Source organism: Monodelphis domestica, chromosome 3 (genome assembly GCF_027887165.1).
Source record: "Monodelphis domestica isolate mMonDom1 chromosome 3, mMonDom1.pri, whole genome shotgun sequence".
NCBI lineage: Eukaryota > Metazoa > Chordata > Mammalia > Didelphimorphia > Didelphidae > Monodelphis > Monodelphis domestica.
Genome location: NC_077229.1, coordinates 309,733,871 through 309,753,187, shown reverse-complemented (window position 1 = coordinate 309,753,187; position 19,317 = coordinate 309,733,871). Strand labels below are relative to the sequence as shown.

Below are 19,317 nucleotides of genomic sequence, written 5' to 3'. Positions count from 1 at the left end.
AGTGCTTAAAACACGTGGGTACATCTAACAAAGATAGACTTTCGCTCTATTTTAAGCAGCATATGCAGCTGACACATAATTATCTCAAAGGCCAGGACAACTGATCTCATTTGATCTTCATAAATAACCTATAGTTTAACACCATGTAAGATGTGTTAGGATGGGGACTGCTTTTGCCTTTGCAGCTAATGTAGAATCTTGCACAGTGGAGATGCTCTGGAAATATTAGTTAAATTAAACTGAGAGAGAGGGAATGGCAAATGTTATACTCATTTCATAGAGGAGGAAACAAGCTCAGAAGGATAACAAGAATTATCCAGTCACATAATGAGAACTGGCAGAACTAGAGATAAAAGCCAGTGTCACTTCATCCCAAGTCCAGGGCTCTCTCTACTATATCTACCAATAGCTCAAATGTTAAGACATATCTAATTAATATGTAAAAATAGTGCAGGATATCTCCTGTGGAAGCAACCTAAATTCTAAAAGATCTATACAAAATGATGACATTGAATAGTTATTGTGTATATTTGAAATAGTCCTTATGACAGAAATTTTTAAGTGTTCTAACATACTGTTTCTGGTAAAAAGTCTATTTACATTAATTAGTAATCTAATGTTTTAATATTCTTAAGCATAAACATGGAGATGATGCTCAGTTTATTAATGAAACTTTGAGAGTTCCATGTTTCACATCCAAATTAAAAAATTCCAAACATAGTAAGGCAAATTGTTAAAGATTGTTGGAGCTATCCAGAAGTAAATCAATTTCTTTTGATACTAAACTCCTAAAACAGACCTAAAAGTCCATTGGCCTTTCTTAAGCACTTAATTTATTACCATGTTAGAGAACCACAAAGGGGAAAATAAACTTCATATATTGTGAAACGATAAAACTAGTTTTGTAATAACAAAACAAACAAAAACTATCTTCCCAGCCTGACTTTATATTATCCCTCTCATGCATTCTATATTCCACCCAAACTGGACTATTTTCTATTCCTCACATGATATACTTCATCTCCTATTTTCACATCTCTGCAAGGTACCTTCATGCCTACAATGCTTTCCCTCTTCACCTCTACTTCTTAAAACCACTAAATACATTCCAGGCTCAACTGAAAGCCTTTCCTGATCCCTTTTCGAGTCTTCCCCCCACTGGAAACTACTTTTATATATTTTTCATTCACTTATCTGCACATATATTGTTTTTATCTAGTGCAACCCAAGCTACCTAACTTGAGTGCAGAGATTGCTTTAATTTTTTTCTTTGTAGACCCAGAGCAAGAGTAGGTGCTTAATAAATGCTTACTGAACTTATTTGCTGAATAACACAAATGTATGATTAAAGATGCACTAAAAGCTTTAACTCTGAAAATTTCGCTACAAAAGATAATGAAACATTTTGAACTGTGTGACGAAAAGGAACACTTATGGTGATGTTAATGAAAAAGCGAATTGTCTTTGTGACAAACTACTTGAATAACAAAATTATTACTGGATTCAGTTAAAAGTATCTTTAAAACCTCAAAAGGATAAGTCTGTAAAAAAGAAGATATCTATTAAGCTTACAAATTAAGAATATTTTTTAAAAATATATAGAATAAATGCTGAAAAGGAAGACAATTCTAATCTGACATAAAGTGAATGTAAATCATTATATGTATCCCTTAATCCCAAACAAGTGGGCTTAGCAAAATTCATGATAACCCAGGTTTGGAGAAATTGACAATTATTCACCAAAAGCCTTTTACACTCATATAAAAAGAATGCACCTTAGTCAGAAGAACCAAACATAACCCTCGTGCTAAAGCTTATGAGAAGAACTGATTTGGCTTCAGAAGTATCATTACCACTTGAGTCAACCCTGATTAGCAGTTGTATTATTCTTTATATTTAACATTTCCCCATGGGTTGAGAAGTTCTGGCTAAGCACTGTATGAAAAAAAGATAACATATGATCCTTAACCTCTATGATCTTCTATCATCATATTAATAAAGATACATTTTCCCCTTAACACAGATGTAGTTTTGCCAACAATAGTTAAAGTTACCCACAGAAAATGAAACTTCTTAAAGGTTCTTAGCTGACTTCTTAAAAGCCAGTTATCCACATTAAGGGAAAAGACAATAGTACCGATAACTAAAACATACACACTGGTTTCAAATATGTTGGTTTTTTGGTTTGTTTTTTTTTAAAACATAAAGCTACAATCCTGTCCTCCAGCAAACCTAACTAAAACTGCTAACAAAAGCTCTTCATTCATTCAACAGAGCTCAAGTGTATACTGTGTAGAGTACTATGCTGGGCACCAGGGATAGGCAATGTTTTAATAAGAGACCCTGCCCCTATGAAATCTAGTAGGAAAGCATGACAGCCTACCACATTGTACAATAGAGTTGCTAAAATAAGAAGAGTGAGAGATCTGAGGGGAAGGATTTTTTTAATTAACTGCTTTTTTCACAAAATCTAGAAAAAATTCCTGGAGCTTGAATTCTAGTTTATCTCTAAAGCATAGATGTTCCAATCAAATCAGATTTTGCTCTCTTCCACATGTGCCATTTAATTCCCTTCTCTCTGTGCCTTTACATTGGCTTCCCCACTCCAACTCACCCTAAGTCTGGAATGTAGTCTCTCAATCTATCTCATAAGGCTGACCCCTCCAGGACATAGATCAAGTGACACTTTTTTTTTAAACCCTTACCTTCTGTCTTGGAATCAATACTGTGTATTGGCTCCAAGGCAGAAGAGTGGGAAGGGCTAGGCAATGGGGGTCAAGTGACTTGCCCAGGGTCACACAGCTAGGCAGTGTCAGAGGGCAGATTTTAACCCAGGACGGACCTCCCATCTCTAGGCCTGACTCTCAATCTACTAAGCTACCCAGCTGCCCCCTAAACACCACTTTCTAAATGAAATCCTTTCTGATTCCTCAACTGATAGTCCTCTCCCTGTCAAACTGACATTTATTTAGCTACCTTGTGTTTATTTTTATTTATTCTCACTATGTGTATTCCCTCCATGTATACACACACACACTCTCTTACTTGTTTTCTCCCCAATCTGAATGTATCCTCTTTGAGAAATGGTTGTTTCATTCATTATATTTTTATCCCTAACACCTAGTCCAGTGCCTGGCATATAGTAAGCATTTGACAAATGCTTGCTAATTGACTTGGCCTCAACAGATGAAGAAAAGAAAGAAGGGAATTTCTAGCATAGTGTAATCAAAGGCACTGGGACAGGAGATCACAGTTCAATGTTCCTGGGATAGGGAGGATATCAGTTTGGCTGGGGTATAAAGTACAATGAGGGAATGATATGAGATCATGCTGGCAAAGCATGCTGATGCCTGGTTATGGAGAGTTTCAAATGCCAGGCATCAGAATTTGAGTACTTAGTTGGTACTAGGGAGATACAAAAATTTCAGTTTCAAATAATATGACTAAATTTATGCCAAGAAAAGCTATTCTGGAAATGTTAAGAGGGAAAAACTGGAGTTAAAAGTGGGAACAGAAGGAATTATTAGGAGGCTAGTGTAATAGTTGAGGTGAGTGGAAATGAAACTCTTTATTAGGGTGATTGCAGTAGAAATAGAAGAGAAGGAAAAGATAGAAGAACTGTTTCAGAGATGTAACTAATAGGATCTGATCGTTAATTATGTGAGGGGTAGGAAAAGTGAAAAGATAAAAACCAAAGTCACAATCACAAGAGACTCAATAAAGAGGGAGAGAAATACCAAAATCAATTGAGGGAAAGATATCCTCAGTGCCAGACATATTGAATTTGAGGTATCAATGAGCACAAATGCTCTTTGAGCAGCTAGAGATGTGGATCTGATGTCCAGAAGAAGAATTGGGTGTGCATAATTAGTTGAAACTAAAGGAATGAATGAAGTTAACCAAAATAGAGAGAAGGAAGGAAGATTTTTGATCACTATCCACATATTAAAAAGTAAATAGAAGATATGAGCACAGGAACCAGGGATAGTTAAAGAGCTAGAAGAAGAAATGACAGAGTGTTGGCAACTAAAATTAAATGAATGGAATTCTAGTCTTGGGAGTCAATAAGATTTGAGTTCCTCAGATTCTTATTAGTTGAGTGACCATGGTCAAGTTACATAACCATTCTGGGCCTTAGTTCCTTCATCTATAAAATAAAGGAGTTGGATTTGATTGCCTTTAGGTCATTTCTTGTTATAAATATATGATTCTATAAAAATGTTGTCTCTAAAGTCACAGTTGTAGTCAATAGGAAGGCGTGGTCAACAGAGCTAAAATTATTCTAACTGCTATAAATCAATATAACCCTTTTGGAAAGTAATTTGGAATTATATAAAGTGACTAAAATGTCCATATACTTTGATATAAACATTCTGCTTCTGGGTTTATAATTCCTAAGAGATGACTGAAAAGAAGAAAGACTCCAGATACACCAAAATATCTATAGCAATTCTTGTGTTGTGTGTATGTGTGTGTTAGCAAAGAATGAGAAATAAAGTATATGCCCAACTACTGGAGAAAGGCTAAGAAAATTGAGATAGATGCATGTAATAGGATATTACAATGCTATTAGAAATGATAGATATGCAAAAATAAGAGTAACATGGGAAAATTTACATGATGTGAGACAAAGTGAAATTAAGCAGTCAAAACAATATACACAATGACGACAACATAAATGAAAAAATACTATCTCAAAAAAATAAAGTCAATATTGCAAAATTACAAAGAACAAGCATGATCATAAAGAAGAAATATAAGATTCCTTCACATCACCTCTTTGCGTAGGTAAGAGGTTTGTAAGTAGTAAATGGCATAAGTTTTCAGATTTTTTTTACATATTGATAGTTTGCTAATTTAAAAAAAATTTTTTTAAATACTTTGTCATATGAGATGGTACTCTGGAAGGGGGAAGGACAAGGAAAAATGGGAAAATTTTGGTGATGTAAAAAAAGAACATATGAATGAAAATTCACAAAAATAAAAAAACTAAAAGTAGTAATCTTCTCATTGCCCTCCAAACAGATCACATAGGATGGGGAATGAAAAGAAAAATGAAGAAAAGGACACTGGATTTGATAGGATATAAATCGTTGATGACTTCCAGGAAAACAGATTCATTGAAATGGCAGAAGCACATCAAATTATCATAAGAGAATTTTTAGCTTATAAGAGAAAGCATTGGGTGTGTAGACTAAGATTTTTAACACTAAAGGAAAGGTAGTTGGCTAGACTAACCGGTTCAATAATAAGAATTTTTTTTAAGGATTTGGGAGATTTAAACAAATCTGTAAGGCAAAGTGGTAAGAGACTGAAGATGCATGATAAAGAAGCAATAATTACTGGAACTAGGTCCTTATGGAAGCATGAGTAAATAGGATCAAAGGTACAGACTGAGAGATTAACTTTTATAAAAAGTAGAGCTATCTTTTGTGATAAAGGAAAAGAAAAGTATTTCATGATTTGAAGATCTAAAGAATGAAGGAGGGTGGCTAAGGGATAACCTTAAGGAGGAAAGAGTAAAGAAAGCTTGGCATAATTACAATGAAGAATGAAATAAGGAATCAACAGGCATGGAGTAAGTAGGGCTACAAGAGTTCATCTGAGTTTATAGAGTAGATGAAGTCAACTTAATTTTATTTTAGACATATTTCTCCAAGGATATCCAGGAGTCCTGAAGCAGAAGAGATATCAAATGTTGGGCATTCCACAGGGAAAAAAGATTTGAAGGTAAGGAAACAGAAAGCCAGGGAAGAAAAATATTCCAGGATAAGCAAGCAGGAAGAATTGTCCTTTAGTAAAAGAATCTGTAACCTAATAATTTCTAGTGTCTTCTCCCTATATAATCTCATGACAAATCATGTTACTAAGATGGTACTATCAATCTCAGCACAGTGACAGATACCATAAGGTAATGACTCCCTATAAGTAAGGGACTATATGTGAGGAGTAGTGGAAAAGAAAAGAATAAAGAAGACATTATTCTTGCCCTAAAGCAACTTACATTGTGGGATGGATCACTTAATTCAAGTTCTCAACACCACAAATGTATGCTCTCATTTCCCACCATGAAGTCAGGTAGCCCAGTCCCATCTTTGAATCTACTCTTTGAATGCCCCTGGTTCTAACCTCTCATTATTTAAGATATCTCTCTATGAATGTCGTAAGGAAAGTGCTGACCTGCATTAATAGAGGGATTTTCCTCGACTAGAAGTTACCCATGAAATCACTGGTCCAATACCTTCCTGAATCTCTATTTAATTTGTACTTTATCGACCACTGTCTACAGTGCATTGTGGGGAGACAAAGTACAACAGAAAAAATACTGAATTTGGAGAATCCTAGTTTTGTCATTTTCTATGTACCTAAGGCAAGTCACTTAACTTAATCTCTTTGGTCCTCAGCTTTAAATGAGAGGACGACCTACAACGTTCTTTCCTGCAAGCTCTAATTCATTACTTTTTCAGTTTCCATGATAATCCCCTCTCTCTAGTCATATAGCTGCTATCTTAATTCAGGTCCTTATAATCTTCACCTAGATTATTGCAAAGGCCCCCTAACTAGTCTCCAAGCCTCAATTCTCTTACCACTTCAACCCATCCTATATACTCTCAAAGTAATTTTTCTTAAGGGTAGATATGACTATGAGACTCCCCTACTCAATCAACTGCAGTTGCTCCCCACTGCCTCTAAGAAAAAATATAAATTCCTTTGTTCAGCTTTTAAAGTTCTTCACAACCTGACCCTAACCTACTTTTCTAGCTTCAACAGACATTGCTCCCCCCTTCAAAGTGCCATCCAGCCAACTTGGCCTTCTCTGTTCCACACACATGTAATCCCTTCTGATCTATGTGTCTTTGTATTGGACATCTCTCAACCATGAAAAACATTCCTTCCTTTACCTCTGCTTCACACACTATCTCTCTTTCTTTAAGATGTAGTTCAAACACCATCACCTGCAGGAAGTCTTTCCTGATCATGCCAACTGCTAACTCCTTCTCTATCAAACTACCTTATATTTAACTTTTATTTACATTCAAATTTCTTCACATTCTATTTATGCAGCATATATTTATATTCCCCAATTCAAATCTTAGATCCTTATGACTAGGGAGTATTTCATTCTTTCTATTTGTAACCTCAAGTATTTTCAATCCCTGGTAGCTTCATGAACCCAAGGTAGGCATTTAATAAATGCTTGTTGATTGAAGTCCTTTAGATAAATTTCTTCAACCCCATTTATCCTCCAGCTTACTAATACAATCCTGTCTCCATCCTCCTCTACACACATACATATTGATGTTGGTATTATTATCTCTATTAAACTATAAGGTTTTTAAAAACAAAGAATATATTCATTCTTAAATTCTACCACCACCATTACCCCCACAGACCACTTGTCTTTTATTGGGGTTACTAATAAACAATGAAATGACCAAAAATTAGGCAAAATAGGAGGAAAGAAAACAATACCCTGCATAATTTAAAGTATGAATAATTAGCTGCTGAATAATTGTGGCCTAATTATAATCTGAAACACCAAACCTGCTGAGTATGTCTATTGAAGGACTATCAACTAAATCAGAATTGATTTGTTCTATCCAAAACAAGATGCTATTTAGGCAAATAAGTATTTGACTCATTGAAAGAGATTATTCTTTAAAGCTATGTCAAGTATGCAATATTTTCCTTAACCCCTCTAATTCTTAAGTGAACTGCCCTTAAAGTACTCAATGTAATAGAAATTTAGTCTTTGTAGGTTAAATAGTGCTAATTCCTCATTGAAAAAAAAATTTTTAACCAGATTCATCACTTAAATCAATTGAAAGGAGATCAAACTCAGAAATTCATATTGTTAAAAAATATTTTCAGAAAATCAACATGATATTTCCCTCTACCAAGGGATCTTTTGTCACTGCCTTTTGTGATACTCTTACATTTAATATTATTCATTTAATTCCTACTTTAGATTGCGTAACTTAAACAAATAGCAAGTGATAGTACAATAAACAAGAGAAAAAGACAGAGGAAAAATCTTAATTATAATATAGGATACTCATGGACTTCCATATCCCCTCTAAAGCTCCCACTCTTAAGCTCAGATTTAAGAAGTTGTTTTCTTTTTTAATATTATGGTAACTATATTTCAACATAACTAGCTCTCTATGTGTTTTCTTTTATGTATTTAAAAACATTCTTTTGGGAAGGGGCTTCATCAGACTGCCAAAAGGATCCATGACACAAAAAGGTTAAAAATTCTTATTCTAGAGCATAGCCTAGGTGAAAAACCCTCTCTCTCAGTAGAAAATTATGTTGTATTAATATTTTCTAGTAAATTAAAATATGCTTCCTTAACACGTGGAAAGATAGGAGTCATACTTTATGTATACCAAAGCAAAATAAAAATCAAATGACCATGTCTGGAATCCACCCTTGCAGAAAAATAAATATGTATGTATGTGTGCTTTCTAGAAGAAAGAAAACTGCATGATGGAATAACTGAATGCAATTCAATTCAGTAAGTCATCTACTACATGCAAGATACTAAATGTAAAAATATCACAAAACAACAAAAGATCCTTTTCTTTTGTAGATTTGAAAAACTTGGCAACTGATTGGAGATGGAGGATGACAAAAAAGGCAAAGTTAAGCATGGTTTCAAGGTTATGAACCTTGGTAACTAGGAAGATAGAAAGGATCTCAATAGAAACAGAAGAGTTTAGATGTTGGGTAGATATGAGGGAACTCTCAAATGTACATGATTATATATTCTAAATGAGTAGGTCATTTATTCAAAATGCTTTCTCTTGTTTGAAGAAGTCATCTGAAATTAAGTACTTGGCACTAAAGTTAAAAAACTCCTTTTTCAACACTATTATCAGGGGCTAGTTTTATAAGTGCACTCAGCTCACTCTGTCATATGGATTTGAACTTTGTGCAACTCTAAATGCTTCAGAATGAGTCATCATACTGTCATCTGAAATTACATTAGGAATAGTCATGTATTCCACCTCCGCAATAACAGTAGAGACAGTAATGAAAATTTCATTGGTATAAGACTCATAAAAAGGGTGGAAAGGGAAAAGAGGGAGGAGAAAAAAAACCTTGTTGACTGAAAGTATAACATGCAGAATTTGCCACTTCACCCACCTGGCCCACTAAAATCTCAAACTGCACAAAATGTTCTGAATCACCTCATATCAACTTAGATAAATACACTGATGCATCCAAATTGAAAAGCAAGAAAACATTTGAATGAACCTGAAAGTACCATTTCTATATTCTTCATACATAGACGTAATCTATTAAAAACATATATGTACAAATATCATAAATAAAACATATCTATTCCCCAAAGATATAATGCTCTCATATTTAACCATATCCCAACTTTACTAGTTGGGGCTTGGTGGATAAGGGAAGGTGACTGAATAGAAAATACCGAATTAAATCATACAAAGGATTCTGATTTCAATAACGTGGACACTTTCTCTACTAACATAAATTGTTACCCATCTAAACATCAGTATAGTCTTCTTAAATTAATGTGGACAACATAACTCACTCCTTGGTGGCAAATCTTCTGGTAACGAGCCTCTCCAAATTTGGTTAGCCTGGTCCTGAACAGCTGGGTTAGTCTCAGATAACAGGCATACATACTCAAGAGATTTTTCCAGCTTGGTAGGACCTAAAAGAACTTGTGCTCCACTGGACTAGCCTTTGAGAATCCAAGGTCATCCTCCATAACACAAGAAGATATCAGAATAAGAGAAAAGTGTAAACAGTAAGAGGAGTCCTTTTAGAGAGAGAAAGTAATGGATTTGACAGGGTGGCAACCAAGATTCTTTCCAATTCTAAAAGAGATTCAGGTGAAAAGTGAGAAAATAAGCATCATCAAGAGTGTATCATAGTTTTACAGTCTTTGATCATTATAAGTTTTTTTACCTGCTTTTTGACTGATCGACTACTCATGATTTTCTCTACTACAGGACCCTCTGCATCTACAGATTCCTGTAAAATATAAAGTATATGAGTCAAATGGGTTGGTTTTTACAAAGAGATATGATGTCATTTGCAATATAGTTGGTCATTCCATATTACTTCCTAATTCACCCTTTCAAATTCAGCACTTCGTAGACACTAGAGTATAATGAGTCTATCTATTACTTAAGCAAGAATCTGCATTTATGAAGAAAATTAACTCTGCAGAGAAGGTGAGAGGTACTTGTGTTTACTACTTCATAGGTATGTGTTTTAATTATGAGAACTATCTTCAGTCTCGAAGGCTAGCAAGTAATCAGAAACTCCAGCTGCCTATACAGAATAAACCTCCATATGACAGTGATGAAAAATAGAACTTTTCTTCATCTATACTCATGGGGTAAATATAGTCATCACTTTACTATGTAAGCACTTTTTATCTATAGAGATGACATAAAACATTATGTCACAGCTTAACATTGGCCAAATTACCAAATAAAGCACTGAAATGAATTTAACACACTTTTCAAAGGGTTACTAGTTTGTTAACTAAAATACAGTAGTACTAAGAAAAGAGCACTATACAAAAAAAAAAATCTTTACAATAATCATTCATACATTACTACCCCTCATTTTATACAAACTATTTTATCCATCATTTACATTGCACAGAGAATAAAGTAGACCCTGCTGGGTACTACAAGGCTGTAATTTCATAAAGGAGTTCTTATGGTGCCTAACAGCAGGAGACAAGCTTGAGTGGTTTATTAAAGTCATGGAAGCTATAGCACTGAATTCTCAGAGGTAAATTCAGTCTCCTTGTAGCCTAGTTCTGATTTTTTTTTTCCTCAGCAGAGACCATTAATTCTCCAGAATTGTGTCAAATTACACATCATAGGCTTGTATAAAAATAAATTTGAGAAAATACAGCTTTTTAAAGGAAACAGCAAAACAACTCATTTCTCTTAGCACATTACACCAACATTGGATGAAGATCCCTAAGCTCTAAGTCCAACGGATCTATTGAACTAGACAGTTTCTTGGAATAGAATTTACAGTTCATCCTCATTTATTTATTCAAAACAGCAACCTGACCTGCTGCTCGGACTGTGAAGTGTTTGAAGGGGAGTCTCTCCCAGCAGCATCTGCATCATCTGCCTCCTCGTCAGAAATCTTGAACTCCAGGTCTTCAGTATAACGCTTTCTCTTAACCTGCCTGCTAGAGCGTCTCTTCTAAAAGGAAAAAAAAATTAAATAAATAAAAATTATTGACATTCCTTATATGTGTTGGAAACAGGGAGGGAGGTGGCGCATAATGAGAGTGACTTTGACAAATCATCATTTAAAAATTCAAAGTTCTTGTTGCTAATTTAAGTCATTTGTGATTGTTTAAAATCTAGGTTGAACATACATGAAATTAGTCCTACTTTTGTGATAGTAACTGAAATTTACAGAGCACTTTAAATTTCCAAAGCATTTTACATATATTATATAATATGATCTTCACAGCATCCTATAGCGTAAATACTTCAGGTATTTTCCCCATTTGAAAGACAAGGAAACAGCTTGAGAGTTGTTAAGTGTATTGCTCAGGATCACACAACTAGTAAGTACCTGTAGCAGGATTCAAACCCAGGTGTTTCTAACTTTAAGTCGAGCACTCCATTTCAAACTCCAATCTGGTATACACATGAAAGAAAATAAGAGTTTGGAGGGTGCAAGTCTGAGTCAACTTGGATTGGAAATAATGATCAAAAGTTTTGAATTCCGGCCATATTCAAAGAAGAATTAATAAATATCTATTTCTAAGAATCTGTAAAGTACATAGAAAGTAGAAAGAACATACTAAGAAAATTATTATTAAAATTTTGTATATTCTATGGGATTTTAAAGGTATTATGCATTCATACCTCTTTAAATAACTGAAAAATCAGTGAAGCAAATTATATTGACCCCCACAATTCTTCAGGTGAATAGTAATTTATCCAAAGTCAGTCAGCAAGTCAATCATTAAGAGAGCTTTAGAACTCAAGCCCCAGAGTTTCCATATATTATAGCATGGCACAATGCTTCTGTGACAATCAATTATGATTATCTGAGGTACCAAGATTTATTTTATCAGATTCCCAATATGAACTGATTATCAATTAAAAATTTTGACATGTCTACACTCAATTAATTTTTTATTTTGTTCCTGTCACATGAACTGCTTATTTAGGTAAGGATGAAATATAAAAATCTGCTTATTTTTGGCAACCACACACCATAATGAAATACTTTAGTTTCATTAGCTGCAGCTGGCCTACTTTGTAGAATTATATTTTAAATGCTTTTAAAAGGTTAATAGGTATAATAGCCAGACTGAAGAAAATAACTAATTGGTTTCCATTATCTCACTACTATACCATTCTGAACTAGAGAGAACTATATGCAATTTATTGAGATGTAAAAATCATAGTCACAGAAGTCAAGAACTTTAACTTCTACCCTTCGTGCATATGTTACAGGAAGAACCATGATAAACAATTAGGTAGTATCACTTCCTGCACAGTATATATGAAGAAAAATATTTCCCTGAAAACAAAGATGTCCTTGTACAATTATTTTCTTTACTGCTATATAGTCTATCACTAATCAAAGTGCTAACTCAGAGGTACACTCTAAAAAAGTATTTAGAATATTTACCTTTTAAAAAACTTGGTCATATATTCTGTACCATACATACAAAATTCTATAAAATTCAATAATGATTCCTTATATAGTAACATAAATCTCAGAGTTGATATTTGTAAGTTAACTAGCTCTGAATTTAAAATAAATCTTACTGTTGTATAAAAATGTTGTCTTAAATGTCCTAATTAAAGTGAACATGATTCAGAACACATTTAAGTACACAAAATTCAGAATAATACTTTCACCACAATTTTTCTGGTAAATCTCATTATCTACCAACCTTGTCAATATCCTCACTGCTGTTGTACACAACAATATAAATGGATAATAAGGAAGAGAGGGAAGGAGGAAGAAAGGAAAGAAAGAAGGAAAATACTAATTTTTTCAGGTCACCTTAAAAAATATCATTTTGTGAGGTCACAGATAACAGGAAGCTTTGCTAAAGAAAAGAACCAAAGTATTTACAACTACAGAATATATCCACACCTTCCAAATATTTTATTTCAGACTGCTAAGAGGAAAAAAATGAAAGCAAATATTCATTGAGAATCTGCTATTTGATAATGAAAAGTCACTCAAGCCTCTGGGGGTTGACTTCCTGATATGAGGACTCCTGATAACTACTCCTTGATAACTATGATGTCACACAAGATACATTCCAGGGCATCCTGGTAGAACATATTGGCATGAATCCAAGGAACTTAAAAAGGAGATGATTTCTAGCTGTTATGTATTGAGTGTCTCTCTTGGCCTGATTTGTGAAAGCAATGTACTGTTTGTGAGAACTAAATTTCTCATATTTATTTCAAATGAGGTTTTGCAATTGATGCATACATTATTTCCCAAGAAATAAGACAATATAATTTAGGAAAATTTATATTGAATCAACTGTCCAGAAAACAGAAGTTCATTAATTCGTGGAAGATCTGCTGTCAGAAAAAAGCCTCACTCTGACCAAGGAAAGTAAATAGAAGCTTCTGAATAAGTCATAAATGGTTCTTTGTCTCAATTTTTCATATGGCAAAAAGAAAATTTCAAGAACCTTCAGGAAAATCTAGTTCACTCTAGTTTTAAAAAGAACTTTTGCCCCAAACACAAGTGATTTTTCCAAACCTTTAGATCAAAATTTAATGCCAAGAATATGGAGAAAAAGCAAAACAGTTGAATGGAGCTCTGGAATTTATTGTGGTATTTTAGAAGGCTTTTATACCTTTATAGGCCATTTCTTCCAATTTAAATAAAGGTTGTGATATTGGATGACTTCCTCGGGTCCCTTTTCTAGGCTTACATACTGGTAATCCAATGGCAAAAGCTACAAAATTCTAGGCAGGAATAACTGTTATACTTCATTTATCCTTTGTCTCTCTGACTTTCACCTCTCTAGAGACAATGTTACATCCAGCAATAGGCACCTTAAAAGTATCTCTTTAACAAAGATGGAAGGAGAACCTCTGTTGTGCCTCATACAAATCTGAAGTTACCAAACATTAATCAACATTTAGATATCAGAATAATACTCTTACCTGAACACCTGGGTCATCTTCTTCTTCAGGAGGAGGAGATGGTGGTGGAGTTCTTTCTAAGTCTGAGTTTTCAGAACCTTCTGTTTTTCCCTTGTTGACCTTTTTCTTCAAAGCACTTGCTTCAGAATCTGGTTTCTTATTACTAGAATTCAAAGTATAGTTCCCTCGTCAGTGTTGGTTTTTTTGTTTTTTAGTGTCTGCCTCATATTGCCTAGGTTAATACCCTCCAAACTATCCACAATAATAAAATAATGCATTTTTTTCTTTTTTGTAAGGATCATAATCAAATTAAGTTCTTGGGGCAAAATTGTTTTTGATGAACATTGCAACAAATATTTGCTCTAATTTAAAAAGTAATCACACATCTGAAAAAAAAAATCCTACACAATGTATATCCTGTATATTTGCTCACCAAGACAAAGCAAAATACAGGCCCAAACCCAAATTCATTCTGAGAAATCACATTAAAACATCACTATGCTATCTGGGCTGTAATATGCTTGATAAACTGTGGCATGGAGCCATTCATTAAGAAATAATTTTACTATCAAGTTTTTAAGGTGTTAGAACACCTTTTTTTAAATGGTAAGGAAGAAAATGAATGTGATTATCTTCTTCCCTTGCCTTTTACAGTTGGCTTAAACATTGCTATTATTTAGGCCCTACATTTGATCGATGCTTTGAAATATATTTGTGGTATACTATTTGATTTATCTAGTTTCATAACACATTAAAATATAAAACCTACTGATTTTAATGCCTTTTTAAACTGGTATTTCACTCAATGTTTTATTTTTCTTAATCTTAAAACAATATCTTTTATTCATTGCATATATTATCCACAAAATAGCATATTTTTCTTAAAATCCAGGTTGTTGACAACATGTACAACAAAATAAAAATTACTATTAAAGCATGAAAGCAGAGGTCCCACTGTATGTTTAGATTAAAGGCTAACAGCATTTGAATGTTATATAGGTCATCGAGCCTAAGAATTGATTTTAAGAAAAAAGATTGAAATAAAATTGTTTATCAGCAACTAGAATCAGATGATTCTGTCTGCTCTACTTGTTACCCTTTTTAAAAGTAAATTTGGTTCTATCATTCAACTTCAGTATCTAGACTAGCACCAACACTTCCTAAGATCAGCTATCATTTGTGATAAAATATTTACAAGAATCTATACTGAGTGGCAATTACTTTATATCATTACTATACAGCCCAGGATTCAGAATGATTTTGAAAATAAAAAATTCTTCTTTCAGCAATCCTTAAAAAGTTTCTATTCACTGAAATTTGTAATTTCACAGAAAAGGATGGTGAGTGAATAAACTAAACAGTACTTTTCAACCTCATAGCCTTTAAAAGAAGCAGAGTTCTCAGAATTTTTTTAAAGCTCTTATCAAATAAAATTCAATTTCCAAATTATTGTTAATATAACTACATATAACCATCACATGTAGGGTTTGTTATCTTTTGGACTACTAGATTAAATGCTTTAAGCTCTTAGAAGTAGTTATCTGAAAAATAATGGTTCCAAGTTTCCCCACCAGTACCAAAAAATAATAATAATAATAAATCTTCAGGCGTAAAAAAATTATGGCACTCTAAGAAAATAACTTAAGGCAAAACTCAGGAGCACAGAAAAAGACAGTTTAGCTCCAAAAAAGAGCTTTCAAATCATGACAATGCTTTAAAAAGTTTAATTCCCTGAAAGATCCACATAAAGCATAACATTAAAAAAATAAGAAAATCCATACAACAGTTCCTCTTCCAACTGTCCTAGTGTTTACGCTACACATGGACAGAAGTCTCCCCTACTATGAGGCTCCATTTCCAGCATTTATTTCCGCTCTAACTGCCACAAATTATACAATACTACAGCTGAACACTGGGCCCCTTTCCTTTCATCTGCACGCCAAGAGCAATCAGATTACCCTGGTAACCAGTGGTCACATGATCAGCACCTGCTCTTTTGGCTGGATGCCACTGACTAAAGCCATCTGCTTCCCTCAATCAGCTTTCAAACATTCTCAACACCTGCGCTGCAGTGTTTTGTGGTTTCTTTTATCAAATCAGTGCAAAACTGCTTCCAAAACTTTACATATTTCTCAAATTTGTTTAAATCAAAGGTAAGCCTGTCAAAGAGTTGAACCACTGCCAGGTAAAGTAAGTTGACAGCCTAGTGCTTTTCACTGATGACCTCTATAAAGCAAAGCAAAGCACACAATTTAATTTAGTAGTAGTTACTGTGCCCTGGTGCACTATCACATGAGTAACAGGCGTAATGTCTTGAAGAATAGAACAGCTCAAGTTTGATAAAATATCAATTTGCTGAAGTCAGAAAAGTGTTAATGATTCTTCATTCTCCTAAGAATGCTCCGTGGAACCTTCATGGCTGTTAAAGTCATGCAACATCTCTCCAAGTGCTTATCACACAGGAAAATTCAGACAAAGAGCATTATAGTCAAGTAAGATACTGGTACTAGAACTGACTACCAAAAATTTCTAAACTCATTGGACCTTGCCTTTTTGACATTGTTTGGAGACTAAACTCAACATGCTCATGCTTGTAACTTCTCTTAACTTCAGCCAGAATACAAGTCATCCTGCACAGGCTAGGGCTTTTTAAAGAAGTATATGTTGTGTATGTACATGTAAACACAAAAAAAGTTAAGAAACTTTAAATATAAAACACTAGTGTCTACCCAAATCCATTATTAGCAAGAAATACATAATACCTAATGACTTTTTAATCTGAAATTTCATCTTGGAAATTATCAAACCAAACTAAGACAGCTCTTCACTTATAGTCAGCAAATAAAACTCCAGTCCTTGATGTGATACCAAGCAGGTCAGCTTATCTCTCTGGGACTTGGTTTCTTTATTTATAAAATAAAAGTTAGACTAAATCATGGCTGAAATATCTTCCTAGCACTAAATGTTTGATTCTAACCAACCAAAATCCCATTCTAGAAAATGTTCAGAGTTGTGAAAGTCCAAAAGCATCTTTAGACAGAATAATGCAGAGAAAAATAATGTTTTACAAATCACCTATCATAGCAACCCCACAGTTTAGTTTTGACATTTGTTAAGTGGTTTATAAGAAAAGTTTTCTTTGCTCAAAAGAAAAGCAAAATTTTTATAAAACAGGAGTGTATACACACTTAGTTAAAGGAAGCTTTAAAAAACCAATATGATATATGAAAGGAGTATAACATTTAAAAAATCTCTAATGGTAATGAGGCCCCATTTTGAGTAATGACCGTCATAGCTTTGTCATCAGCAATCCCTCTCAGTCAACTAATTCTACTCAACTTCTCACATTTAGTATTAGAACTAGAAAGCAGATCTTTTGCAAAGATATGTAACCAACCAAAACCACACACTAGAAAATGTAGACCTTTCCAAATCCACATTCCAGATTGAAATAATCCACTTTTTTCACCAAAATTTTACAATTTGGATGGAAATCTGGAATGTTTAAGTTCAATATTTGTAGCTTTAAGTGTATAGCATTTAGACTATTCTATTATCCTTATTATCTGCAAAGGTCAAAATAAATATGACTGTACAAAGAACTTTTCTTAATGTATGTAATGAGTTCAGTGAAGTTGTAGCTTATACTCTAGAAAAGCTGTACTAAATTTGTTTGGTGTTGTAAACACAGAGGTAAACTTCACCAGTGCTACTATTTCTTTGACAACTGTCTATTTACTTGGATGAGAGTCTGCAAGCATGGTTGACCAAGTGTTTCCACTTCAAGAAAAGTTAGTTTGTTTTAGTCCTTCTCAATGGTGTCAAAATTGTCATAAGGACAGTAAGAAAGCACCACATAAAGTATAAAGGTTTATAAAGAATGGAGCAAAACCTAACACTTTCAAAATGGAGTTAACCATGGTCATTTCCCCAGATCTAACAGGAACTCCCACCTACAAATACTAAATACACACAGATAATACACACATCCACATTGTACACAGCCCCTTTCCCAAACCCTTTCAGTCCCTTGTGTCTCCTGCTAGTCTTGGTTCTGGAAAAGGTAAGCTCTTTTTACCTTGGTAAAAAAAAGAATGTCCAAAGTATAACGTAGATTTTTAGTACAGCAGTTTTTTTCATGTGCAAAGGCTAAGAACAGAGCTGGATTTATTTGCTTAAACACTAAAAGAAAGCATCTTTTATACATTATATAATTTTTATATGTTCATGGATAAATTAAATGGGAGAGAATATAAAACCAAAATGGGTAATATTCAGGTCCCTCATAAGAGTCCCACTCAATTTTTTATAGTTTAGATGCTCAAAAAGTAAGCAGAGCATATATATTTTAACTATCATCCTTTTGGAAACTCTTCCCTTTCTATAGCCTAAATTCCACATACTGAGAAACATTTTCATTACTCAAATCATATAGTCCATTTCACAGATGTGTGTATATGTGCATGCATGTATGTATGTATACATGTAGTTGTACATACATATGAAAACAATGATTTATAGAAAACTATAAACTTTATCTTAGACTTTATCTTATCTTTAATCAATATCCTAGTTTACTGACAAATTATTCAACTATTTTAATGTCATTTTTCAGGGATGGGGAATAGTTAGCTGTTAACAAGTGGCACATGTCACTATATCTCTTGTAAAAGTATTTACAGTGCTAAAACTACATCAATCCTATAGAATTCTTAATGAACAGCCAATACCTAATTTTAAGGAAGACTCATAGGAAATATATTTTGCTAAAATCTCTACATTTTATAAGAGGCATGCATATATTTCATAATTATATATTTCTTTTCACAACTGTATGCTAGTTGTATGCATGCACATGGGTATGTATGTATATTGGTATATATGGTATTTATATTCTATATGTAACTAAAGTTTCATTCATATTCATCATTTTGGTCTTTCTCACCAGAAAGTAACATGTATTTTAACATTGTTAAGACTAACCTATATACAATATTAGCTTCTGTATGGTTTTGTTTCTAGCCATAAAATCTCCTGTAACTTCATTATGATTTATGTATATTGTAAAAACATAATTTTTTCTTAGAATTAAATTATGCCTTCACTTTGTCTGTCACTAATACTAATTTCAGATAATTTTTTAAAAATGCAACATGACTCC

At 33.5% G+C, this 19,317-nt stretch overlaps 1 protein-coding gene across 8 annotated transcripts in view; it reads right to left on the bottom strand.

Annotated features, from left to right (window-relative positions):
* Window positions 1–19,317, bottom strand: part of CHD7 (chromodomain helicase DNA binding protein 7) — a 241,360-nt gene that overhangs the window by 67,836 nt on the left and 154,207 nt on the right. For all 8 annotated transcript variants that reach the window (XM_056823954.1, XM_056823960.1, XM_056823961.1 and 5 more), the window contains exons 4-6: window positions 14,178–14,319; window positions 11,077–11,214; window positions 9,946–10,011 (exon numbers count right to left, since the gene is read on the bottom strand). In XM_056823954.1, the coding sequence (XP_056679932.1) occupies window positions 9,946–10,011; window positions 11,077–11,214; window positions 14,178–14,319 (346 nt within the window). The remainder of the gene's footprint in view (window positions 1–9,945; window positions 10,012–11,076; window positions 11,215–14,177; window positions 14,320–19,317) is intronic.